This window comes from Podarcis erhardii, assembly GCF_964252035.2.
Source record: "Podarcis erhardii genome assembly, chromosome: 14".
Taxonomy (NCBI): domain Eukaryota; kingdom Metazoa; phylum Chordata; class Lepidosauria; order Squamata; family Lacertidae; genus Podarcis; species Podarcis erhardii.
In genome coordinates this window covers 48,182,827-48,209,888 of record NC_138503.1, presented here as the reverse complement: position 1 = coordinate 48,209,888, position 27,062 = coordinate 48,182,827, and the positions used below count along the sequence as shown (strand labels likewise).

Sequence of the window (27,062 nt, the reverse complement as noted above, 5' to 3'; positions counted from 1 at the left end):
GAACCAAGTGAGTGGATCCAAGTTCTAGAACTGAAGCAGCCGAACAAGACCTTTCTTAATAGTTGTACCACATTCCTGATTCCAGGAATAACAAGATGGTGGCCCATGAAGAGCAGACAAATTTTAAGAGTGAATGCTATGAGAGCAGTTTTATAAGGCTTGGAGACTAAGGATACATTGCTCCTTCTGCCCTTTCCCCACCCCCAGTTCTTGCCCATCCTGTTATTTAAGCTTTTGTTCTCTCAAGAGAGCCACTCATCTTAGTGTTTCTTACAGCCAGAAGGTCTCTTGACAGTTAGGTCATGCTGTTCATACTGGTTGGTTTTCAGATTCATTTTGCAGAACGATCGTTTGAGAACACTTATTTCGGTCCAAGCCTGTTCAGCCAATGCTTAGCCTCCCAAAACACCTAATGTACATTGAGCTGAGCCAATGATAGTCAGAGCATGACTTGTGTGATTTTGTTTTCTCCTGCCCTTGACAGTTGCTTGCCCAGACCAGAAAGGGAGCCAGTTACTGAGTAATATGGATGCTTAGAAACAGAGATGGTCTGTTGAAGGCTAGAAGAAACCCCATCAGGTTATCTTGCAGAAAAGATTCTAGTTTTGGTCTGGCACTGAATGAGAGAAGTAGCAGAAGAAGTTTATGGGGGAAATTTGCCCAGGAAGGAGTAATGGCAAAGTGAGCTGTGTGCTATTTTCCTCAATGACAATACATAAGATTAATAGCAAGTTGGGATTCTATTACCGCTTCTTAAATTGTTGCAAAAAGACCCACAGGTATGGCACCTGTGGTCTACAAACCTGAGCAGCAGCTCATTCCTATAAAGCGTGACATCTGTATGGCAATTGTTCCTGCAGTTGGAGAAATGGCAATTGTTTCTCAAAAGTGCATTTGTAGGCAGATCCTTCTGGATGTAACAAGTGAGCAGAATCTGTGCTGCGGCAGGAATTGGCAGAAGCTGCCTTTTGACACTGGGGACATTGAGTCAAGTCTTAGCAAGAACCTGCTTAGAGAGTTCAGTGATCCAGGGTTTGTGCTGCAGGCAGGCTGCTGATATGACTATAAGATTTAGGGAAAGAGGGCTTCCCAAACTCTCACCCACCCCCCACGAACCACTTTAAAAATGGCAAAGGGTCTTGGCAGACACTTAATGATTATTAATTTTTTGCCTGTTGTAGCAATTGTAATGTGCTGTGTTAGATGCTGTATGACTTTTAATTCTTTTTGTTACTTCTTTTATCTTCTATATTTATTGTATTGCAGTTCGCATTCCTTAGAATTCAAGTTGAAATACAACATAAGATATAGAAGCAGTATGAATACAGTTATAAATTGGTGTGGGTATTTAATGCAGACCCACCACAGACCATTTGAATGAAGCTTTTGGACTACTGGTGTTCTGCGGACCATTGTTTGGGCTAGAGTACAAACAACTGTTAAGTGATTTCAGCCTTCACCGATTTGGTGCTCTCCATGTGCAACTTCCATCATCCGCACTGGCTGGAACTGATGGGAGTTGTAGTCAAAAACCTCTGGAGGGCGCAAGAAGAAGAAAGGCTGCCCTCCCTGATGAAAATGTTGTTTTCAATCTCAATTCTAATTCATCCTTGCTTCAGTGAGCTTTGTCTTGTCTACCTTTCCAGGCGCCTGGGGGTGGAGATGGGCAAAGTCCAGGTTTACCAGGAGCCGAACAGAGGTGAGCATCTTCCACTCAAAGCCCTTACTTAAAGCGTTCATCGCTGGGAGCTAAAGGAAAAGGATCTAGTTTATTAAGCACCTCCCATAACAACCTCTTTCCTCTCCCTTCCCCCCGCCTCTTTTTCCCTGGAGAGTTTGTCCCTTTAGGTGATCCATGTGTCAGCTCTTGCCATTTCCTTAACAAAACAAGTATAAGAGGCCACTTCCTGGTTTTCCTTCCGCAGCATCTTCCTGTTGTCAGCCTGTCCTTGCAGTTCTGTGACAGGCATGCAGTGTTGGGCTTTCCTGTCACTTGCCTGCATTGCACAACATGGTAAGGACGAAGAGCAGCTGCATTTGGCATAGCCCAGCCTGTACATTATACACCAAAGAAAATCCCCTGTGTTGCAAAACTGAACGCTCTGAACAACAGCAAGCATCACGCCGGCTAATAATATGCTGACAATATTTTTATAACACTATACTGTTTCAAAATTCATAAACAGAAGACATATAATATATGCATGGAGTCACAAACTAATAAGAATCAAGTAAATGTTTCATGAACAGGAATGGTAGAGGAGTGGTAAGTCACTGTCAAAGATCACTGAAATGGAGGCAGAATGCCTTTCCACAGTCAATATCCTACAAACGTGAGATGATGGGTGCTTTGAACGTCGCAATAGGCTTACTACACTTTTTAGTGATAGCTGATCCATGGCCATTTGATGTACCTTTGGGGACTATTAATTTGCTGATGAACTGTACTGTCTGCTGCTGTGCTTGGAGCACCCTGGAAGATCTTTGCTGAAGAGTAGATGTCAGGAGTGTGTGCAGGAGCCAGGCCCTGTGACCAGTAGGACTTTACAGGACAGGGGCCTGCCTAAGTTTGTTCTGAAGAGGCAAGGCGCGGCCACACAGGTGAAGCCACTTGGTAACTCACTGCACCTGGTGGCAAGAGCCGGGAAGGGATATAAGGTCAGCATTTCCCTTTGGCTCTTTGCCACAGCAACACATTCCCTGCCTTGCTGCGTTTGGCTCCTTGACTCCTTTCTTCTTGATCCTCGGACCCTTGACTTCTTGCTTCTTGACTGCTGATTCTCTGACCCTTGGACTCTTGGCTTCCTGGCTTCTGGACTCTCGTTCCTACTCCCACCCTGCCATCTTGTTTTTTTAAAAAAATATTTTTATTAATTTTACAGAATACAGAAATACAGAAGAGAAAAACAGATAGAAGAAAAAGAATATAAAAGTTTCAAATTTCCGTAATCCTTTTATCGAATCTACTGGACTTCCCCACATCCTCCAGACCTTGCATTATTTATAATACAAACTTCAGCAATTTGTCATCTTATTTCATAACTTATTGTATCTTTAATTATTTCCTAAATCCACCTCAAATTTCTTGTACCTTAATTTTCATTTCACCTAATTGCTATTGCTGGGGCTAAGATTTCCTAAAAGGTGCATTTTCTTAGCATTCATACAACTTATAATGTTTTTGTAGATAGTCCTTAAATTTTTTCCAGTCCTCTTCCATTGCTTCTTCTCCCAAGTCTCAGATTCTGCCAGTCATTTCAGCCAATTCCATATAGTCCATCAACTGCGTCTGCCATTCCTCCAGCGTTGGTAAATCTTGTGTCTTCCAATGCTTTGCGATGAGAATTCTTGCTGCAGTAGTAGCATACATAAAAAAGGTTCTATCCTTCTTTAACACATTCTGGTCTACAATGCCCAGAAGAAAGGCCTCCGGTTTCTTAGGTAAGGTATATCTAAATACCTTTTTTAGCTCATTGTAAATCATCTCCCAGAAGGCCTTCACTTTCGGACATGTCCACCAGAGGTGAAAGAATGTCCCTTCCGCCTCCTTACACTTCCAACATTTATTATCAGACAGGTGATATATCTTAGCAAGCTTGACTGGGGTCATGTACCACCGGTATATCATTTTCTTAATATTTTCCTTCAAGGCGCTACATGCCGTGAATTTCATTCCGGTGTTCCATAACCTTTCCCAGTCTTCAAACATAATGTTGTGTCCAATATCCTGTGCCCACTTTATCATGGCGGATTTGACTATCTCGTCCTGTGTGTTCCATTTAAGCAGCAAGTTGTACATTCTGGATAGCAGTTTATTTTTTGATTCTAACAACCCCGCCATCTTGTCCCCGGTCCCGACGTCCCCAGCCGGGACTTCGATCGCCTGTGAACCGGACCGTGACAGTAGAGGCCTTAACCTGTGACCATACAGGTGTTGGCCTCTGTTATCGGCTTTCAGAGGTTCTCTAGGATCATCATCATCATCAATTATTATTATTATTATTATTATTCATTATTGTTCATCATGTTTTCTACCAAGGTAGCTAAAGGCAACTTACAATATATAACCAAGCACGTACATTGAGACCAGCATAACAGAAAAAGAAAAACCTAAAAGAGAATCATGTTTCTGTAAGGCAGGATTAAAATGTCACACCCACTGAAGGAGTTCGCAGATAATAAAAGAGCCCAAAGGCCTGGTGGAAAAGAAATGTTTTTGCCTGGCATCTATGTAATGATGGTGTCAGGCAAGTCTCCCCAGGAATAGCATTCCACAAGTGGGGGAACCACCACCAAAGAGGTTTGTTCTCGTGTCACTGCCCTCTGGGCCTCCCGAGGAAGGGGCACACAAAGAAGGACTTCAGATGGTGATGTGGGTTGGGGAGTGGCAAACCTTATTTGCTCTTTGAATGTTTCTCATGGCACTGTGACCAAATAATGTTGGCTTCTGGTGGTTTGCTACTGGACAACCACCTTTAGACCTAAAAAAAGAGCAACTTGTTATACAGCTTTCTTGAAGAGCTGACAAATGCATCCTAGAAAATTTAATGGAGGATAAGGCTATTTATTTACCTCCAGCTGAAATCCAGCAGGGCTCTTCTATGATCACCGGGAGGGGTGTTGCCATAAATCTTTCTCACCCCAGCTGTAATGTTTCTGAGTATTTGTCATGTGGATTGGAACTGTCTCCACGTTCCTTTCCCCCAGTGATTGTGGGAACTTTTAAGGCACCAGTTTACATGGCCAGGAGACCTGCAGCATTCCTTACTAGCCCTAGGAAGCTGCATTGCACCAGGTCACACTGTTTGCCCAATATTGCTTTGCTCTGATTGGCAGCACCTCTGCAAGGTCTCTGGCAGAGCCCTTTCACATCACTTGCTGCCTGATCCATTTAACTGGAGAGGCCAATAACTTAAAATGGGACCTTTGCATGTGGAGCATGTGCTCTGCCTCTAAGCTACAGTCCTGCTTCTGCTGCAAGTGAAGGGGAAACAGCAATGTTAATATTTTCCTTTGAGAGATGGGTTTTCAATATGGTCTCACCTAATGATTGGAGAATGGACTGAGCTTCAGGCTTAACGCTGATGTACTTTGCAAGCATGTGTCGACACCAAGTGCATGTTTTCTTTTGGCAGAAACGCGGGTACAGATTCAGGAGTCTGTGAGAGGAAAAGATGTCTTCATCATCCAGACTGTCTCAAAGTGAGTACAAATGTCTGCTCAGAATTAAACCCCAGACATTTCCAAATTTGGTTTTGATTGAACTGTATCTGTGTAATGCGGGTGGCGGGTAGAGCTTATTAACTTTGTCTCTGTTCCTTTTATACCCCCCTTGTTAGATGTCTGTGGTCTATTGCCATTTGCTGTCCATTAAGTTCCCTTTAAGAATTGTTCAGCCAGCATCAATTTTAAAGCAAATGTCTCTAACCCCCTAAATGATTTGGCAGAGTTTCCCTGAAAATTCTGGCCTATATGCTTCCCTCTGCTTTTTTCTTTTTAACCATGGTATATAAAAAAGGGATGCTCTAAATCCATTCTCTTAAAACCCCACTTTCCATCTTGCATAAGATGATACAGGCAAAACATGCAGGTATCCAAAGCTCATTGAAGAAGCTGTGATCAAGGGTAGCTGAGTTAGACAAAGACGGGAACTATTTTAAGCACCTGTAACTAGGTTATGGAGGAGTTGTTGTTCCTGCACTCTAATTTTATCTTGCTTTCTTATGCTGCTACTAACTGGTACCTGTCAATTTGAGAGACACTCCCCACTGCAACCTCTTTGATTCCCCAGCTCATCTCTGCTTTGGGGGAGAGGGAAGGAGCATGCTGTTTGCCAGGTCACTATGTTGCATTCCTGTAATCGGTTTGCCCCACTGCAAAGACGGCTGGGTGGCAATGCTAGCCCACCTCTGGTCCAAAGGAAGCATAGCGGGGAAGGGAACAAAGCCATTTATTGACATAGTGCTCTGTAATGGGTGGGGAACCTTTTTTCAGCTGAGGGCCATATTGCCTCCTTCTGGTCTGCCTTCCGGGGGCCACATTCCAATGGTGAGTGGCTCAGAGGCAAAAGTGGACAGAACCTTGAATCTGAATCTTACATTTATACAGCAGGCACAGTCTCACGTGCCTCTTGAATATCATCCATATGGCAAGGCAAGCAAGAGTCGCCATCATAGTTCCAGCCAGGCAAAAACGCTTGAGAGAAACCAGTGAAAGGTGTGGCCTAAGGAAAGTGCCACGGTCCAGACAGAGAGACTTGGAGGGCCCCTTCCAGGGGTGGAGGTTTCTACCCCCGCTCTCTAACCATGGCCTTTCTTTCCTCCCCAGAGAAAGGGCTCGGGGATGTGGAGCCTCTACCGTTCCTCTCTTTTTGGGGGTAACGAATGCAGCACACACAGTTGAAATCTATGGAAGCAGAGGTCCACAAATCTTAGCTGGCCTCACCCCAGAAAATTTGATCTTTCTGGAGGGAGGGGGCAGAGTCTTCCTGAGCGCAGGACCCAGTACAGCTGGGGTATGTCTTTGAGTGATCCTGTACTTCTCCGCAGCTGGGGAGGCAAACGAGAGCCTGCCCCAGATGCTAAGCCTCAGGGAGTGGCGTTCCAAGTGCATGTGAGGTTTAAGAAGGAGCCTTAGGGAGAGACCTGACCAGTAGTGAGCTGGCAAACACAACAGCTCAGCTGCTAACCTCAGGGTCCTGGGTTTGAGCCTCATGTTGGGCAAAAAGATTCCTGCATTGCAGGGGGTTGGACTAGATGACACTTGTGGTCCCTTCCAACTCTACCATTCTTTGATTCTGTCTGAAATGCCCTTGCGGACCCATGATGAGAAGGAGGAATAGTTAATCTTCCCGAAAACAGGTGTGGCGGCAGTGATTTCAGAGTGTTCCTCAAGGTCGAAAGCCCTGCGTAATGTCCTGTTGCTCTACCTGCCCTCTCCGGCAGACGAAGGGCTCGATTGCATCAGAATGCAATATAGGGTTTGTTGTCGAGTGAAGTCCCGATACAGAACCAGCGCCCTTCTCATTGCAGGGATGTGAATACGACCATCATGGAGCTCCTCATCATGGTGTATGCCTGTAAAACGTCCTGTGCCAAAAGCATTATTGGCGTGGTTCCCTACTTCCCATACAGCAAGCAGTGCAAGATGAGGAAAAGGGGCTCCATTGTCTCTAAGCTTCTGGCTTCGATGATGTGCAAGGCGGGTAAGGACAGAGAGCAGCGGGCGAGGCTGTGGTGGGACACGCTCACCCCCACCCTGGCCACTCTAAGTATGTCTTCAGGCACCACTGTAGACTATAGACGTTGGCTCTCCTCTAAAGTTCCTTTCATGAAACAGTGGTCACTCGCAAAGGGAGGCAGCGCCTTGCTGAAGCTCAGTGGTTAGAGCACATCCTTTGCATGCAAATCGTCCCAGGTTTAGGGGTGTATCCATTGCTAGTCCTTGAAGTAGCCCCACAGGAGATGACGCAGCTCAGGCCCATGGGGTCTACTCTGAGTCGGATTTTGTTGGAGACAACTCGAAGCACCTGGCATCTCCAGGTGTTCTGAGAAACAGCTCCGTCTGAGATTTGGAGAGCCGCTGCCAGTCTGCGTAGACCAGGGTTTCCCAAACTTGGGTCTCCAACTGGTTTTGACCAACGACTCCCATCACCCCTAGCTAGTAGGACCTGTGGGTCAGGGATAATGGGAAATGTAGTGGGGGGGAAAGCTGGAGACACAAGTTTGGGAAACACTAATGTAGATAATACTGAGCTAGATTGTCTGACTCTTTTATAAGGCAGCTTCCTTGGTCTGTGGGACAAAATTCTGTACTTGGATGGCTCTCTAGCAGACAGTCCCTTCTATTTCCTAAATTCTTTCCTGTTCACACATGCTGTCTCTTTTCTTGGGTTTTGGGGCAAATAAATCTCTTTTCGTATATTGAGAGACATGCCCAGTTTCATCTGAATCCGCTTAGACTGGCAGTCCTGATTTGACTCTTGGTCAGTAGTGGGTTTTTTGCTGTTAGCTTTTGGTATTAATTTTCCTTATTAAAACCTTACAGAGTTAGTTGATGTTTCTGTAAGGAAATACTCATAAAGTCCAAACAATAAAACAACTGCATAGTAATTAACGGGCCAAAATATTAAATTGATGAGAATTGCATTATATAATCGTCATGCATAATAATTAAGAAATGCATCAATGAACAAAGGAAATGTTACGAACTGTGAAACAAAACACACATTAAATAGCCAGTCTAAAATACTATTATCATTATCTACTATCCTTCACCCAAAGAGCACAGATCACAATATAAAATTACAAAATACATAATAAGAACAGTATCAAAACCAAGCCAATAACCTCCCTCCCATCAAACGCATGTAAACAGACATAGAAAGTTATTATTATTATTATTTATTAAATATGGGGGTGGGGACAGCTAAGGACACAGTTACAAAGGAACAATTGGGAGTTTAAAGTGGGAACTCTCACTGGGATCAGCTGCACTCAGGATCTGATCTACCCATTGGGAGCTGCCGTATTGCCACCTAGAGAGGCCTGCTGTAAAATCAGCTGATTGACGCTGTTACCAAGCCCAGCTTTCCTGCCGGGCAGACGCAGTTTGAATCCAAACTACACCTGCCAGTTGGCACTTCTTTCCCTTTGCAGATGCTGCAAGTAACTTAAAAATGCCCTGCTTTGCCCATACTTTGCTGGGCTGGCAGGCGGTGCTGTCGCTGCCGTAGCGCAGCACGGCTTGGCCTGCTTCCTCCTCTGGAGACTCAGTGCCCTTGGAGGGGGTGAGTGGAAAGAATCTGCGCCACCTGTCAAGCTGGCCTCACTATGAAGCGAAACCGCCCTGAGCTGTCGGCATCCAGTGGTTCCATTCCCCCCCCCTTGCTTACTGCTGTGAAGGGCTAGTGGGGGGACATGACTGCTGTGTGTGGGGCCACAACATCCTGCCAACTGGCCAGGCCCTGTGGATATAGATCTCCAGTCCCTGCCAAGCCACAAAGCTTAGCCAGGCATGTCCAAAGTCCGTTCTGGGGGGTCTAACCTGGCCCACCGGTCGATTTAATCTGTCCCCTGTGGCAGTATATGTCCTGGGGTAAAATCCCCCCAAAAGCTGAACAACTTTGGTGTAAATTTAAATCGTTAAAAAAAAGCTCAAGAACTTTGGTGTAAAATTGTCAAAAAAGCTCAAGAACTTCAGTCCTAAAAAAACAACTTTGGTTGGTCCTCACGCATGTTCAGATCATCAAATCTGGCCCTCTTTGAAAAAAGTTTGGGCACCCCTGTTGGGCTAACCTACTGCGCAGGGTGGTTGTTAGAATAAAATTTGGGAGTGACAATCCTTTTGAGGAACGATGGGATATAAGAGCACAGATGAGACATAATTTTCTTTGGCAGGCATTTTATTGTATTATTATTTATTGAATTTATATCCTGCTTTCCCTACTGAAAGTGCAAAGTCTCACACTTACTATGGGGTGTAAGGGATAAGCATTTCCTAAGTAAAAGCTTCTTTGGGAACCAGCTTTTAACAGCTGCCATGCATTGAATGCGGATTTCTTGCTCTTTGTTCGTGAAGTGACCTTAAAGCACTGCTCCCCTTGGTCTCCTCCCAAGGTCTGACTCACCTCATCACCATGGATTTGCATCAAAAGGAAATCCAGGGCTTCTTCAATGTCCCGGTTGACAACCTGAGAGCATCTCCATTTTTGCTACAGTACATTCAAGAAGAGGTGAGCGAAGTCATGTCATTTCATCCCAAGCCAGGTGGATTGGGTGCTGAAAAACAGGCCTGTCCATCCAATCCTATGCTAGGCTGGCAAGACGAGCAATGCCTTGTTCTTGATGTCACCGCAATCCAGATGAGGACCAAAAATAAGGGGTTTTTTTTGGGGGGGGGAGCAGTTAAGAACATGAGCTTACAACTAACAGTCCATTGTCATTGGAATTATACCACTTAGGACTTGTAATATCTTGCTGCTGACTCTTACAGAAATGTTCCTAAGCCCTGTCCTCTCTGGGCAGGGCAAACTCATAAAAGGGGAAAAGTTTGTTGGGGGAAAGCGGGAAGCAGTGTTTTTGCTTCTGTATTGGGAATTTAAAAAAATGAACAACATCACAAGAATCAGAGCAGACCAAAGGCACACACAGCCCATTTCATGTGTTTGTGTTTGCTTGGTTTTTCAGATTCCAGACTACAGAAATGCTGTGATCGTGGCCAAATCTCCGGCATCTGCAAAGAGGTGGGTGGGTACTCCAAAACCATGTTACTGTGTAGCACCAACTATCTTCTTTTAACACCTGAAGTTTGACTCTAGATAGGGGTCGATATCATAATAATTTGCAAGGGTGGGTAGCGGGTCTTGGCTGCGAACCAAGTTGTGTGTATTTCTGCTTATTAAACTAATGCCGGAGCCAGCAGCTGTTCTGGACCAGTGGGCACTTTTCCAATTTTGAGAGAGTGCCAGTCACAAAATAGCTGCCATATTTCCTGGGGGTGGGGAGTCCTTTAGTGAAACTGAACAGTGGGCGATTATCAGGACTGCAAAGTATATACACGAAGTGTCAAATGTGGTGACAGTAATAATACAACAAAACAACACCACCACAAACTGGCTTATAAGTATAAAACCAAATTTACTAGAATAATAGCTAGAATAGAGATAGACTGTTAACCATTCAAACAACAAACAAACTAAGGTGCCATGTGCAAAACAAAGCCTGGAGATACTGTATAAACATGGAGTGGATAACTATACAACTCTATCTTATCAAGTTACATGTGCGGTAAACATTGTACAGACTGGATAAATGAACCGTTCAACAAGTAACGTAAGTCCAAGCACAGAACGGCCAGGGTAGCACACTGGAGAAAATGAAAAAGTTTTTCAAAGCTGTTTTTCAAAGATTGAACTGGTGAGATGTTCTTCAATGGGTCTTGAGTTGGAAACACAAAGCTGTATGCATGGGTCAATCGCGGGAAGGCAAATCAACAATTCTGGACTAGATACATGAAGTGACTCGTGATCTTGTGAATTCGCCCAGTTCTCTCTTAAAGGCATCTGGGTTGGTGGCCATCACTGCCCCCTGTGGGAGCAAGCACCACAGTTTAACTATGCGCTGCGTGAAGAAGGTCTTTCTTTCGTCCGCCCTGAATCTTCCAACATCCAGCTTCATTGGTTGCAAAGGTAGCAGTGCGGATCGATGATTCCATGCACCCTGTTGGCATTTATTTATTACTTGCACCTTAGGAACTAGATCAGTGGTTTCTCAAACTTGGGTCCCCAAGCTGTTGTCGGACTACAACTCCCACCATCCCTGACCACTGGTCCTGCTAGCTAGGGATGATGGGAGTTGTAGTCCAACACCAGGTTAGGAAGTGCTGAACTAGATCAATTTGGCACCAACTTGCCCTGATCACCTGTCAGCTTAACACTCTTGGGAGATGGCTGCCCGCCCGCCTTCCCTCCTGTGCTTGTATGGCTGTTTCTCTGCCGTCCTTTGCGTTGGGGACGGACGTGTTTTCTAACGTCCTTGCCCCTTGTCCACAGGGCTCAGTCGTTTGCAGAGCGCTTGAGACTGGGGATCGCGGTGATACATGGGGAGGCTCAAGATGCAGAGTCCGACCTGGTGGACGGCCGCCATTCGCCCCCGACGGCTAAAAGTGCAGCTGCCATTCACCCTAGTTTAGAGATCCCCAGTAAGTAAACTCGCGTGAGAGGAGGGCCCCTGCTGGTTGGGGTGGGTGTCCTTAAAAGGAGACGTGCATTCACAGTGGGCATCTCCCTCTCTTGTAAAGCCATATCCACACCATACAATTTGAGCACATGACTCGCCCCCTCCCATGCAAAATAAAGAATCTTGGGAACTGTAGATCATCAAGGTTGCTGGGAGTTGTAAGCTACAGTTCCCAGCATTCCTTGGGGGAAGCCACGTGCTTTAAAGGCTCTGGATGTAGCCTGAGTTACAGGGTTCGGACATGTGTTTGCTGCACGTTCTGGTGGAAAATCCCCTGCCCCTTCCCTGTTATGCTTGAGACTTTGCATTTAAAGTCTTCCTCTTTCTGGTTATGGAAAACTTGGGCCTGTTTCATGCCCCCTGTTGTTGTTGTTGGATGGTACCATGATTTGCAGCGTTTGGCATCATCCTTGTCCCATGCCAAGCCCTCTTGTGTCTCTTAGTGTGGTGTGCCACAAAACAGGGTACATTTTTAATGCAGCTGGTTGAAATGTGCTTTTGATTCCCGCCCCTCCCATCCTCTTGCTCAAAACTCTGAAAAAACTGCAATGAACGTATGAATAAAACTCAGTCCCCCCTCTTGCATGACTAGAGGGCAAGCAGATACAAGCAAGCAAGGCTCCCAAGTGCCACTAGACTAGCAAGGAGGGACGCAGGTGGTGCTGTGGTCTGAGCCTCTTGGGCTTGCCGATCAGAAGGTCAGCGGTTTGAATCCCTGTGACAGGGTCAGCTCCTGCCAACCTAGCAGTTTGAAAGCACGCCAGTGCAAGTAGATAAATAGGTACCACTGTGGTGGGAAGGTAAATGGTGTTTCCATGCATTCTGGCACTCATCATGGTGTTCTGTTGCACCAGAAACGGTTTAATCCTGCTGGCCCCATGACCTGGAAAGCTGTCTGCAGACAAACGCCAGCTCCCTTGGCCTGAAAGCGAGATGAGTGCCGCAACCCCATAGTCGCCTTTAACTGGACTTAACTGTCCAAGGGTCCTTTACCTTTTACCAGCTGTAGCCCATCCACACTGTGCCCCTCAGCATCTCTTGTGACCTTCTCCCATGCTAGTGAAATCCTGTCATTCATTCCTATGGAGAAAATTGGTTGTGTTGCATTTTGGTGCTGCTGTTGGTGGTGAAATCAGCCCTCTGTCCTTGACAGTGGATGGCTTGGCTTCCTATGGTGGGGATTCCTGCAACGGAGAAGCCACGTGTCTCCATTCAGACTGGACAGGTCTTACCGGAGGGCCCTTCCTGCCTCCTTAGATACCCTGCCTGTAGCAGTGATAGCCATTTTAAGATGCTCCACGTATAGCATGGGTAGGGAAATAAGGCCCAGGGGCCGGATCCGGCCCAATCACCTTCTAAATCTGGCCCGCGGACGGTCTGGCAATCAATGAATTTTTACATGAGTAGAACGCGTCCTTTTATTTAAAATGCATCTCTGGGTTATTTGTGGGGCATAGGAATTCGTTCATCCCCCCCCCCCAATATAGTCCAGCCCCCCCCCAAGGTCTGAGGGACAGTGGACTGGCCCCCTGCTGAAAAAGTTTGCTGACCCTTGATGTATAGGGAGCTTCTGGCCTTGCAGATCCTGCCCAGCTCCTCTCATCCCTGAGCCTTCAGGCCCTGCGTGCTGGGAGTCTGCCAATAGGCAGAGGACCACAGGACCCCCACCCCTGCTAAACACAATCATGGGTGGCACTTGCTTTATGGAGCTTGTGATTCCATAAAGCCTTTTGTGCAGTGCGCTCTCTCTCTCTCTCTCTCTCTCTCTCTCTCTCTCTCCCTCCCCCCTAATGGTTTTGCTGTAGGGGTTGTTGATGTCAGCAAGGACAGCTTTTGGCGTGACCAGCAGGGGTCGTTGCTGTCAGTAGGAAGTGGAACCTGGCCTGGTTTGCTGGAGTCACGATGAGTGGGGAAATCACCTACCAAGATAACTCCCTGTAAATTCTAAAAGGCGGGAGGTCTACTGCAACATTATAAGACTCCTTTCTTTCTCCCCTTTTTAACCAGTGTTGATTCCAAAAGAGAAACCTCCCATCACAGTTGTCGGAGATGTGGGCGGAAGGATAGCCATCATTGTGGTATGTAGCTGCCTTACTGCAGCAACTTGTAGATTCTGAATTGCCTTTTAGTGCCTGAGAACGTCATGTGGAAAGATGCTGTCAAGATGCGCGGGTGTTTGTGTGTCCCCCAAATCAATTAAAAAAATTAAAGCCTGGTCCACGGTATACTGCCACCATCTACTGACTTACGAGGCAGCAGGGGTCCGTGTTCAGGAACCTGCCTTCCAGGGATTTCTGCAACACTGCAGTCCCCCGGTAGAAAAGCAGGAGGGGAGGGGAACTCGTGTTTGTAGCCTTAGTGACCCAAGATGACTTAGAATCAGGATTGTAGAGTTTGAAGGGACCTTGAGGGTCATCTAGAACAACCCCCTATCAAAAGCAACCACAACAGATGGCTATCCAACCTCTGCTTAAAAACCTCCAAGGGAGGAGAGTCCAGTACAGTGGTGCCTCGCAAGACGAAATTAATCCGTTCCGCGAGTCTCTTCGTCTAGCGCTTTTTTCGTCTTGCAAAGCAAGCCCATTGACGGCTTAGCGGCTTTTAGCGGCTTAGCGGATCAGCTGATAAGCGGCTTAGCGGCTTAGAAAAAGGGGGGGGGAGGAAAAAAACCCCGCAGGAACTCGCAAGACATTTTCGTCTTGTGAAGCAAGCCCATAGGGAAATTCGTTTTGCGAAGCGCCTCCAAAACAGAAAACCCTTTCGTCTAGCGGGTTTTCCATCTTGCGAGGCGTTCGTCTTGCGGGGCACCACTGTACCTTCCAAAGGAGTCCATTCCACTGTCGAACAGCTCTTACTGTCAGAAAGTTCTTCCTGATGTTTGGTTGGAATCTCCTTTCTTGTAATTTGAATCCGATAACTCACACCTATTATTATTATTATTATTATTATTATTATTATTAGCCTCTACACCCCACTTTTCTACCAAGGAGCTCAAGGTGGCATAAACATTCCCCCCCCCCATTTTATCCTTATAGCAACGCCTGAAAGTGAGTGACTGGCCCCAAGGCATAGCAGTCAACGTTTCCCTTTTTTTAAGGGAAATTCCCTTATTCTGAATAGGATTCCTCGCAAGAAAAGGGAAAAGTTGACAGCTATGGCCCAAGGTCACCCAGTGAGCTTTCACAGCTGAGTGGTGATTCGAATTCTGGTCTCCCAGGTTCTAGTCCAGCACTCTAACCACTATGCCACACTGGCCCTTATAGCAGCAAGATTTATTTCAACTAATAAGAGACAGCAGAGGAGATACTGGAACACAGTGCAAAAAAAGAAAAAAAAAAAAAAGATTTCCAAGAAGTAAGACAGATTGTAAAAGTTCAGAAACATTTGAATTACAGAACCAGCACGCACTGGAAATAAGAAAGGCTTGGCTAGCTAAAGTTACAATAGCCCTTTCCTATCAACCTCAACTCCCCTCCCTGACACAACACGGTTTGAAAATCAGGCAGCCGCAGTTAGCAGGAGAGGAAGGCGAGGGCAACGAACAAGGAAGTAAAAAATGTTTCAGACCCTTTTGCATGGAGACAGCCCACATGTTATTCCACAACCGAATGCATGGGCAGACAAACCAGACTCCCTAGGACTAGTCTGGAGATGAAAGCCTGGGACGGGCCCAGCTGCAGAATATTGCCAATTAAGAATGGGCGGGTGTTCTTGGGAACTCTAATGCCAGCCTCAAGATAAGGGCTGTAACTCATCAAGCAGCTGATAGTGATTACATGAGACGCTGAATTCCTAGGCTGCCCTAGATCTTCCCAAGAACCCCACCTTCTGTACTATTCTATTCTCTTAAACCAGGAGTGGGGAATGCAGTTCTAGTCAGTTGTCCTTGCTGGCTCACAGATACTTTGGGGAGCATTTCTCAGCTGCTGGGATGTGTCATTCATGTGGTGTGGCTGTGGTTTTTGAAGCCTCCTTGCCAGTCAGGGTCACTCAGATGGAGAAAGATCCTAAGGCAGGAATGGCCAAACTTGGCCCTCCAGCTGTTTTGGGACTACAACTCCCATCATCCCTAGCTTACAGGACCAGTGGTCAAGGATGATGGGTGTTGTAGTCCCAAAACAGCTGGAGGGCCAAGTTTGGCCACCACTGTCCTAAAGTGCCTTATATATTCTTCAAGGGGGAATTGGGACCCAAATCCATAATTATTGCTTCTGTCCATGGCCCAAACTCCCACCCATGGAGGTTTTCAGTGTGTACTTCTTCCCTTTGGGAGAAATTTAAGGAGGGTGAGGTCCTGACTGGCATTATTATTAAATTATTATTATTATACGTTTTGGCACCTGTAGTTGTGCCAATTCCGCTGATCGAAGCAGTTGAGTGTGCACATGGGGGGGAGGGAAAGGCGAGCTCAAAAGTAAAGTGGTCCCAGCTTGTTAAGGGCTTTCTATAATAATACACGATGACTGTAATCCTGGTATGCCCCACAGAGGAACTTACGGTCTTCAAATAAAAACATCTTGAAGGTCCCAGGCCACAGAGAGGTTAGGCTGGCCTCAACTAGAGCCAGGGCTTTTTCGGCTGCGGCTCCAACCTGGTGGAACGCTCTGTCACAAGAGACAAGGGCCCTGCGGGACTTGACATCTTTCCGCAGGGCCTGCAAGACAGAGCTGTTCCACCTGGCCTTTGGCCAGGGCGCAGCCTGACTCCCTCCTTTGGCAATCTTTACAAAACTTTAGTTTATGGTTGCCATCAATTTTGATTTTAATTAATTTTTATATTGTTTTTATAATGTTGCACTGTTTCAGTGTTGTTAGCCGCCCTGAGCCCGGCTTCGGCTGGGGAGGGCGGGATATAAATAAAATTTATTATAAATTTATTATTATTAATTTGTGGCATCTGCATTTCGCAAGGAAATCCAGCAATCTGAAGCTGAATGTGCCACTCAGCTTCGTGGCTTGTAGCCTATGCTAATACTGTGCTGCTATTGCGCTGGAGTTTTTAAATGGCATCTTGCTTTACTGTGTCACCTGCTTGGAGGTAATTGGGTTCAAGGTGCCGCTGAGTAAATCTGGGATCACATTTATCAGGTTTGGCTGCCGAGACTGAAGAGCTGCTCCTCGTGAGCACACCAGACTGCTCTGAATTAAAGGGAGCGCTTCCCCGGGTTTTAATGGGAAGCTGAAATTCCAGCCATTGATTCCCATTGCATCGGCGTTCCTGATTCAGATCAAAAGGCTTCAAGTAGTGGGAGGAGACTAGTATTTGCTTTTAACAAGCAAGCGAGCTCTTCTTTTTCTTATTCTTTCTTAATCTTTCTACTCCTGTCCAGTCTTCCGGTTTGTTTAAAGTTAACACGTTTTCAACAACATTAAAGTGGCTAATGATTATTCTCCACCCCTGTGGTTATTAGCTGAGCTGTTCATCCAGTTCTTGCATCAGATAACAAACTCCAGTGACTGGCTGCTTTTACTGACAGAGGCAACCTTCATATCCCTTGCCGCATGGGAATGGAGAGGCTGCGGAATAATCCAGCAAAACAGCTGTTGAAAGATTTGTGCGCTGGCTGGAGGATTTAGTCTTCCTGGGAAGGGTGGACTTTTAAGATGCTGGTAGGGAGAGATTAGAGTATATCTGGTGAAAGGAATAAATAACCTGTGCAGTTGAAGGCCTGGTTCTTCCAGATGTTTTGGACCACGCTTCTCATCATCCCTGACCATTGGCCTTGATAGCTGGGGCTGATGGGAGTTGTAGTCCAAAAAATACATTGAGTTTGCCAGATTGGGGAAGGCTGAGCGCTCTGTCTGTTTCCATTATCACGTTTGCAAGTGTGAAAAGCAAATCCATTATGTACCTCATTAAGCTTCACAAAATCAAAACACTTTGGGCCTGTGGGAATGCATATATCCACGCTGTGTCTCGCTGTGACCTGCTTGGTTAGAGAAATTGTCTACAGTGGTTTGTCATTTGGGACCCGGCGGCTGTTATCGCTGGAAATGCTTTGCAATATACAAATATATTCTTTCTTTGTTTAGCCGAAGCCATTGCAAAAGATAAAATACCTCAAACAGAATAAAATACATTCCACAGTTAAAATAATTATTAAAACCAAGTGTTTTGTCAGATAAGGGTTTGCTTCCCTGAATAATTTAAACTTTCCATCCCTACAAACTTTCTCTTTAAAATTGTCGCTCAAGACAAAACAGGCCACTTTTCAGAGGTGTAGGTGGACCTGTCCCCAAACTGAAAGTTAAATATCCAATCGATCTCCCTACTGGGAGATTCAAATCTTTGAACAAGGCTGCTCTTAAGTCCTTGTGGATTGGGCAAAACCGGTGAGTAGCAGGGTAAATATTCTACATGGGCAAGCTTTCTATTCATAAGGGATCCAACAAGAGCATCCTGCAGCAATGGCAGGGGGCATACACTGGAGCCACAGAGCTGTAAAGGCTGTTTTCCATTTGTAATGCTAGTTAGTACGGGTGAGGAGTCTGAATGGGCAGTTTGGAATGCTAAGAGGCACATTCGGACGGGCGGACAGAAGTGCGATCAGCACAAAAATCATGCTTTAAAATGGGAGAAAAGTTCGTGGTGTTGCTATTAGTCCATCTAGCCCTTAACAACTTGGGACCAGTTTACCTATTAGATCGCCTTAATCTACCTGTAGCCACTCCACTGCTTCATTCTGCAGAATTGGCACTGCTGCAGGGGCCACATAATACCCGTTCCACATTGGTAAGAAATCAAATCATTTTGTGTGGCAGTACCTACACTTGGGAACTCCCTGCCTATTGATATCAAGCAGGCAGCTTCTCTGCACTCTTTGTTGGCGCCTGCTAAAATCTTTCTTGTTTCGACGACCCTGGCCAAATGTTTAGAAAGCCGGAGTAATTTTAATCTGTTTTTGTACTGTAACTTTTGAATGTTTCAAAGCATGGCTGTAAACTCTTATTGCTTTGTCTTTTCATAAAACATTTTAAGGGTTGTTGTTTTTTGTTGCAACCGAGCGATGTCTGATAAATCAGTGATGTGTTCCCTCTCTCCCTGCTTCACCCTTAGGGCATCAGGGTAGGGTACTGGCGGAGGTATCGGGGCAGCGCATCACCCCTGGCACCATCAGGGAGGGGGGGTACCTTTGTGGCTGCCCCTCCGACACGCGCCATGCCCCCAGGACATGCGCCACACCCCATGGGGCAGCATACCACGCCCCCAGGACGCGCGCCACACCCCACGGGGCGCACGCTAACGACACCCCCGCCTGCTCTCCGCCCCTGGTGCTGGAGCATGCAGCTTCGCCACTGGGGTAGGGGACAGAAAAAAGTTTGCATTTAATGCCCCACCCCCTTCCTTCTGGCCCCACCCACCAGTGGCATGTGGCCCCCAGAATATTGCCCAGAAGGAAATCTGGCCCTTAAAAAATGGTTCCTCCCTCCTCTCTTCAGCAAAGAGGGGGGCAATCAGTAGTGGCCTGGAAGTGGCTCTAGAGGCCTTCCACTTCCCTCCGGCGGCAACACTGATAATCCTCTTCTCATGTCCTCTTGGCCAGGACGACATAATAGACGACGTAGACAGCTTCCTGGCTGCTGCTGAGACGCTCAAAGAGAGAGGCGCCTACAAGATTTTTGTCATGGCCACCCACGGCCTCCTTTCCTCGGATGCTCCTCGGTTGATAGAGGAGTCTGCAATCGACGAGGTAAGCAAGCAGAATGGGCTCGTTTTTCCCAAAATGGCAGCGTGTGTCTACAGATGCTAACTTTGCAAACTGGATGAGCCGTAGATCGAGAGGGTCTGACTTAGAGTCTGTAGCCACAAAGCTCCTAAAACTACCCGTATTTTTTTTCCTGGGAACAATGTGTGTAGGACTTTCGCGTTTAGTGTGGGATGAGGCACTTGAGACAACAGCTCTTGGCTCAAAATGACAGTGTGATGGGGTCTTGCAGGGAGCTTCCAAAGCTGGGGGCCTTAGAAAAAACTGCTGACATTTGCCTTGCGCAAGTGAGGTGGTGAATTGGAGGGGGGAGGGCATTTTTGTGCCCCTCTGAAAATGGCAGAATATAGCATTTTAAAGCCAATTTACACACAGAGAGAGCAAAAAAGGAGCATCAAGGCAACTTAAAAACCACCAATAAAAGCATACTGATAGAACCAGCCGAGATCTACAGATTATTGTGAGCCGCCCTGAGGTCTACGGATGAAGGGCTGTATAATAAGTACAGTGGTACCTCGGGTTAAGTACTGAATTCGTTCTGGAGGTCCGTACTTAACCTGAAACTGTACTTAACCTGAAGCACCACTTTAGCTAATGGGGCCTCCTGCTGCTGCTGCGCTGCCAAAGCCCAATTTCTGTTCTCATCCTGAAGGAAAGTTCTTAACCTGAAGCTCTATTTCTGGGTAAGTGGAGTTTGTAACCTGAAGCATATGTAACCCGAGGTACCACTGTAATGATAAGAACAATGGAAATGTTGGGGAACCTACTTTTCCAGAGACCTAAAAAACCCCAGTTTTTTTGAAACAGTCTAAATAAGCATTTCCTCACCTGCCTCCAGCCATGATGCTGTTCCTTGCTGGGCCTTCAGGTGTTCTGCAGCAAGCACAATCTGTGGCTTCACAGACCTGCCTGGAGGTGTGTGTGCCTAGGTCCTGGCTGCTGATTCAGCAGCTGCTCCCCTGTTCAGACTTCTGTTACTTGCATCCTGCCCTTAAAGGTCAGCGCCTAGTTAACCTTTGGAACGTGCTGCCACAGGTAGGAGAAGAAAAAACTACAAGAAAGACAATTCCACCTAAACATTAGGAAGAACTTCCTGACAGTAAGAGCTGTTCAACAGTGGAATTTGCTGCCAAGGAGTGTGGTGGAGTCTCCTTTTTTGGAGGTCTTTAAGCAGAGGCTTGACAACCACGTGTCAGGAGTGCTCTGATGGTGTTTCCTGCTTGGCAGGGGGTTGGACTCGATGGCCCTTGAGGTCTCATCCAACTCTATGATTCTATAAGTGGCGGCTACCATCTTGGATGGCTTCAAAAGAACATTAAGAGCATTAATTGCTAAAAACTGGAAAAAAGAAACCTGTGCCAACAAAAAAGGAATGGCAAGACAAACTGTTAGAGTATATTGAACTGGGTAGATTAACAGCGGCAATTAGAGATCACACTAGACGAGAGTTTCAAAAAGCATGGGGGAAATGCAGAGAATACTTCACAAAATTGCCCTAAAATACATACCTGGGCTTGTTTCGATTAATATCTGCCGGAGACTTCGTGGATATTTAAGTTATAATTAGAAAAATCTTAATAATTATTCATAAAAGAAACAGTTTAAAAGTGAATAAGGAGGCCAGGTATAGGATAAAGGAAGTCTTTTATTTGGTTGTTTGTATTGTTGTATGTTATGCTCATTATATGTTATGTTCACGTTTAATGAGGGTGGATTTCTGGATTTCTGTGTGGGGGGGTGTTATATTGGAATTTTATTTACAACATAACATATATTTTAAAAAAGAGCATTAAGACAAATTCCTAGGGACGCGGGTGGCGCTGTGGGTTAAACCACAGAGCCTAGGACCTGCCGATCGAAAGGTCGGCAGTTCGAATCCCCGCGGCGGGGTGAGCTCCCGTCATTCGGTCCCAGCTCCTGCCTACCTAGCAGTTTGAAAGCACCCCTAAGTGCAAGTAGATAAATAGGGACCGTTTTCTAGCGGGAAGGTAAACGGCGTTTCCGTGAGCTGCGCTGGTACTGGCTCGCCAGATGCAGCTTCGTCACGCTGGCCATGTGACCCAGAAGTGTCTTCGGACAGCGCTGGCTCCCGGCCTCTTGAGCGAGATGAGCGCGCAGTCCTAGAGTTGGTCACGACTGGCCCTGATGGGCAGGGGTACCTTTACCTTTTACCTAAGACAAATTCCTGGAGGATAAGGGGTATCGTGGCTTGTAGCCAGGATTGCTGTGCTTTCCCTCCACAGCCAAGAGGCAGCAATGCTTCTGAATACCAGCTGCTGCAAGCCGAAGGAGGAAGAGATGCTCTTGTGCTTGGATCCTACTTGTGGGTTTTCCACGGGCATCTAGTTGGCAACTCTGGGAACAGGATGCTGGACTAGATGGGCCAGGGAGCCTGATCCTAGCAGGCTGCTCAGATCAGATGGAGCCTGGCTGAGTGTGGCTGCTGTGAGGTCACAGTGGCTGAGAAGGGGATTTGAACACAGGTCACCCTGGTCCAAGTCTATTCAGCATCTCACATGGTCTCTCTGGGCCCTCCTCTTCCTTCCTTACTCCCAACACTATTCTTATAGTCTTTTATATATACCTCCTGTTTTAATAATTTTTAGCTTTCGAAAATGTCCTGAAGATTATATATATAAAATTTCTATACCGCTTTATATGTTTAATAAAAATCCCAAAGCGGTTTACAGCATATTAAATCAATAAATCAATAAAACATTAGCTGGGCGATGTTCCTCATGAGGAGTCTCTTCAGTAGGGCTGGTGAGTGTGGGCCTTGCCTCCTAGGCCAGGTGGAAAGGGCCTTGCAGGGAGCGGCCTTCACACTCACAGCCGGGCAATGTTCCTCCAGCCTCATCATTTTAAATGACTGTACGTATGCTGGTCTATGACCATAATAAATATTTGATTTGATTTGATTGACTCCCAACACGAAGCAAAATGGGATCAGCTGCAAAACTTTCCTGTTTCTAATTTTTTTTTTTTTTTTGGTTTCACTTATTAGCTTTATTGGTAAATTATCCCTTATTAGGTTTCATTTCCCTCATGTCCTTCTTCCCAGCATCGTTTCTAATTTTAAATCCAGTACTAAAAAGGTAAAGGTAAAGGACTCCTGGACAGTTAAGTCCAGTCAAAGGTGACTGGGGTTGCTGCGCTCATCTCACTTTCAGGCCGAGGGAGCCGGCGTTTGTCCACAGACAGCTTTCTGGGTCATGTGGCCAGCATGACTAAACTGCTTCTGGCGCAACGGAACACCGTGACGGAAACCAGAGCACACGGAAATGCTGTTTACCTTCCTGCTGCAGTGGTACCCATTTATCTGCTTGCACTGGTGTGCTTTTGAACTGCCAGCAACAAGCTACAAGGAAGATGTACCGCTCTCTCTTTTGCAGCTTTGTTTAGAAGTGATCCCAAGGTGTTTGTGGCTGCGACTCTTCCTGCCACCTTCTTAATTTCCAACCTCCCCCCTCACTCTCTTTGCCTCTCTTCCCAGGTTGTGGTCACCAACACAATTCCTCACGAGATCCAAAAGCTCCAGTGTCCCAAAATTAAGACTGTGGACATCAGCATGATTCTTTCGGAGGCCATCCGCAGAATCCACAACGGGGAGTCCATGTCGTACCTTTTCAGGAATATAGGCCTGGATGACTGACTGGTACCTTGGAAGGCTTGGAGGAGGAGGAGGAGGAGAAGAGGAAAAATATTTTCAGGGGCCAAACTGGACATCTACACAGAAAACCGAGCTATGAAGCATCGTGGCTTAAACTTTGTCCTTCAATGGAACCCACTTTGTTTAGTTGCTTCCCTTCCCCATGATTTAAATTTAGTAGATGAAATTTCCAGAACTTTTTTCTTCTTTTTTGCAAAAAGACTTTTATTGGGGTGGGAAAAGAACAAAAATCTAGTCTGTTACGTTTAGCTGCACCGTTGGTTAAGGACACGGTCCTTTTTGAGAAGTTCTTGAGCCTCCTTGAAATGCATTGGGGGGCTGTGCAGGAGAGCACCCTGCGTCTTTGAGGGTTTGGGTGACCAGGGGGCCCAACTGCGTGGTTTTGAAAGAGAAGCCCTATCCCCCTGGGCAATGACTCCCCAGGCGTGGGATTCTCCTGGTGAGAGACTGCCTGTTCCCATAGAACAGGTTATCCTTGTTTGCCTGTAAGCGAAAACTGTAGCCTTGCACCCTGTGGGAGTCAGAGGACGCGGAAATGGCAGTCGTGGGCTGGAACAACATGTTCAGTCTCTTGCCTCTCATGGTCATTTCAATGAGGTTCGCACAGGAGAAGTTCCTGGGAGATGGAGCTCTAAGGGTACAAATTCACACACACACACACACACACACACGCACCTCTACCTTGGAGAAAAGGGTCACGGCTCCTACGTGTTCACATTCCTTTCCTCCCCGAATCAGCTTGCTTGCAAGTGCTTTGAAGGGTTAATTACATACGATTCTTTTATCTCTCTCTTTTTTAATATATATATATATAAAAAAGCTACTGTATAAAGTTCGCATCTGACAAGCCAAAAAAGAAAAAAAAAAGTTGTACTGTTGTACGCAGTTCAGTGACATTTTTTGTAGAAGTGCTTTTATAGGAAAAGCATATGGAGTATGCACTGGTATTTATTTTCTGCAATGAGAAGAATAAATGACTTTGTTTTTGTGTGAGCTTCTTAGGAAATATTTGTTCGGCGGTTGTGCTCTTTTTGTCAGCGGAACAATATTACGGGTGATGAGTGTGTGCGTGCCGGCAGCTACCTACGCTCCTTCAGTCTCTCCCCTCCAAAAAAGCTTGTTTTGACGTTTTTGCAAGGTTTTTCCCACCTTGTAAAAGTGTAGCAGTTGGCTTCATCTCACCCTTCTGGAATCTTTTTAGCCTTGCTTGCAAACTTCCATTCCCACACCTCCTAATACGCTATTCAGCTGGGCACTCTGCAGAAACAAGCCTCCTTAAACCAGCTCACACATGAGCAACATTGACGTGCGAAATCTCCACCTCGAGAGTGTCAGGTTGGAATTTGATATCTCTTCAGCTGCCCCTGCGCTGAATGCAGATCTGGCTTCAGGAACAGCGTTCCTGTGTTAGGCTTTAACGGAAGCTGCTCATTAAACAATGCCCGCTAGTGAAAAGGCTGACACATTAACAAAAGAGTGTCAATGTTTAGGAGGAAGGGCGGACAAGCTGGCCTGTGAGGGGACAGACAGTTGAAGGGAGAATTGCACAAAAATGTCAAGGTGCAAGTTCTGCCAAGCGGGGACATGTGGAGCGGGGGGGTGGGGTGGGTAGGATGGGAAGAAACTTGATTCAGTTAGCATTTAAAGGCAAAATCCATCAAATCCACCTTTTCTAAAAAACGATGTAGGAACTGAAACACAGCTATCTTTCAACATTCGCCCTTCTCTGAATTTTGCAGCGCACTTCACCAGCCAAAATATGCTTAAAAACCCACATTTTAGTGAATGTGTCCTACAAAAATGCTATATATCATGGGAAATTGCTTTGTGTGAATTGGGGGAAATTGCACGCCAAAATGCATACTAGGAGAAATTTGACCTAGAACGTTGATGAGTTACATGAGGAAGTCACAGATGTGCTTAAGACTGAGCTTAAGACTGGAAAAATGAGAAACTGAAAATGACAAGATCCACCCATCCCTGGACAATCATGTATGGGTCAAATACCTTTAGCTGAATAGTCCTGTTGGTTTCATGTTGGATTTATGTGACATAGACCCCCCAGTCCCCTCCAGTGCTTCCCATTATCCCAACATAACCGAGAAAGTGTCACTGTTTTGCCCTGGCAGGGTTTGTCTGTGGCTGTGGCCTTAGGAGGGATCAGAGATGTTTTCTTTAGTTCTGCAGGGGCACATGGTTCAGAAGGGCACACCTTGGCATTTTGAAGAATGATCCTAAAACACCCGAGTGTGAGCAGGTCATGCAGCCCCGGGGCCCCTCAATCATGGGGGGAAAGGTGGGGCGTGTGTCCTGAGGCATGCACATTGGTTTGGGGTTTTTTTTTGCAATGTCCACGCAACTTCGTCAGAACAAAAATGCCAGCCAGCATTCAGATTTGCAAATTTAGCGGCCCACTCCCCCTGTAGCTCTGATTAACCCTCAGTTCATTTGTATCCGCTGAGAAAGGGGGCAGACTCTGCCCCAGGGCCAAGACGGTTCACCCGCATGTACTGCTTCTCGAATCACAAACGGCCTCCCCCCAGGCTGTTTAATGATCAATTCCTTGACTCTTCAAAGCAGCTGGCCTCTGTCTCTTTCTTCCTGGCTCCAGGCGCGATATCCGCAGAAGACTTTCCTCCAGCTGAAATGCCCACTCCTTCGCCCCACTTCAGCGTTACTGATGTGATCGTCGTCGTGGCGTATTTCCTTTTGAATTTGGCAGTGGGGATATGGGTAAGGTGGGCAAATCTTTAATCGGTTTAACGGCCCGATCGACTATGCAACGGCTTCAGTTTTCCAATGGGACTGAGCATTCGGGGGATGCCAGCTTTTTAAAAGATGCAGTTTGGATTCTGCTGCCTGGGCACAGAACATGCTCAGCCGTATTGGGCTGTTTTCGCCCCCCTGAATTCGTTTGCATTTCTGCAAATCTAGATGCTCTGCTGAACCGGCCGATATCTCCATGTTGCACGTAACTGGCGCCATTTTGACTGAGTGCTCACGCCTGAATGTCAGAAATTAGAGGGAATATTATTATGGTTATTATTACCCATTCTGCTTCTAAAAACAAAGCAAGATTCTAGTCTTCATGGTTTTCAATAAAGGGTGAAATTAAATAGGAATATGCTTTTACACCGAGGCAGAACATTGGTCCATCTAGTTGGGTGTTGTTTGAAACAGATTCCAACAATCTTTTGCTGAGGTTTCGAACCCCAGGCCTAGGCGGCTAAATCCAACTCTCTAAGCCCCCTCTCAGCTGGCTGCACCTCTGCTTTGCACCTCCTTTGGTGTCTGTCTCAAAAATGTCTGCCTGGAATAATTATCATCTTTCTGTATCAGAATTTTGCTTATTGCCTGCCCTACACCCAAAGGTCACAGCAATTTAAAACACAACTTTTTAGGAACCAGCTGCAGCTTGCAAAGAGTTCCATCTTCAATCCATGGCATCTAGGGCTAGGGATGCACCCCCCCCCCCGCCCACTCTGAATTCCCGGAGAGCTGCTGCCAGTCAGTGTAAACAATATAGAGTTAGATAACCCAATGTTCCGACTAGGAGTGGGGCTGCTTCCAATGTTCAAAACGAGAAGAGGGTGGGTCTGAAAAATACGCAGCCCAGCTGTGAAAGTCCAGGGAAAAGAGACGTATCTTCAGAGTATGATGCGAACCATATAGGGAAGGAGCCAGGCATGCCTCTGTGGGGAGGGATTTCCACAATTTAGGGGCTGCCACAGAGAAGGCCCTGTACTCAGCCACCCCCTACCCAACTTCTCAGGGTGGTGGAAATATGAAGAGGGCGCCTTCTTCGATTTAAAGACCCAGGAGACTCTATAGCAGCCTTTCTTAACCTGGGGGTCCCCAGATGTTGTTGAACTACAACTCCCATCATCCCTAGCTAGCAAGGCCAGAGCTCAGGGATGATGGGAGTTGTAGTCCAACAACATCTGGGGAC

At 46.4% G+C, this 27,062-nt stretch overlaps 2 protein-coding genes across 7 annotated transcripts in view; both read left to right on the top strand.

Annotated features, from left to right (window-relative positions):
- PRPSAP2 (phosphoribosyl pyrophosphate synthetase associated protein 2) overlaps positions 1 to 24,106 on the top strand; it is a 32,765-nt gene extending 8,659 nt beyond the window's left edge. For all 6 annotated transcript variants that reach the window (XM_081839984.1, XM_081839982.1, XM_081839979.1 and 3 more), the window contains exons 4-12: positions 1,647 to 1,699; positions 5,136 to 5,202; positions 7,032 to 7,204; positions 9,618 to 9,733; positions 10,188 to 10,243; positions 11,552 to 11,700; positions 13,746 to 13,816; positions 19,282 to 19,428; positions 22,937 to 24,106. In XM_081839984.1, the coding sequence (XP_081696110.1) occupies positions 1,647 to 1,699; positions 5,136 to 5,202; positions 7,032 to 7,204; positions 9,618 to 9,733; positions 10,188 to 10,243; positions 11,552 to 11,700; positions 13,746 to 13,816; positions 19,282 to 19,428; positions 22,937 to 23,095 (991 nt within the window). In that variant the 3' untranslated portion in view covers positions 23,096 to 24,106. The remainder of the gene's footprint in view (positions 1 to 1,646; positions 1,700 to 5,135; positions 5,203 to 7,031; positions 7,205 to 9,617; positions 9,734 to 10,187; positions 10,244 to 11,551; positions 11,701 to 13,745; positions 13,817 to 19,281; positions 19,429 to 22,936) is intronic.
- Positions 24,107 to 25,062: 956 nt separating this feature from the next.
- SLC5A10 (solute carrier family 5 member 10) overlaps positions 25,063 to 27,062 on the top strand; it is a 99,528-nt gene continuing 97,528 nt past the window's right edge. The window contains exon 1 of the mRNA XM_081839743.1: positions 25,063 to 25,846. Within this exon, the coding sequence (XP_081695869.1) occupies positions 25,619 to 25,846 (228 nt within the window). The 5' untranslated portion in view covers positions 25,063 to 25,618. The remainder of the gene's footprint in view (positions 25,847 to 27,062) is intronic.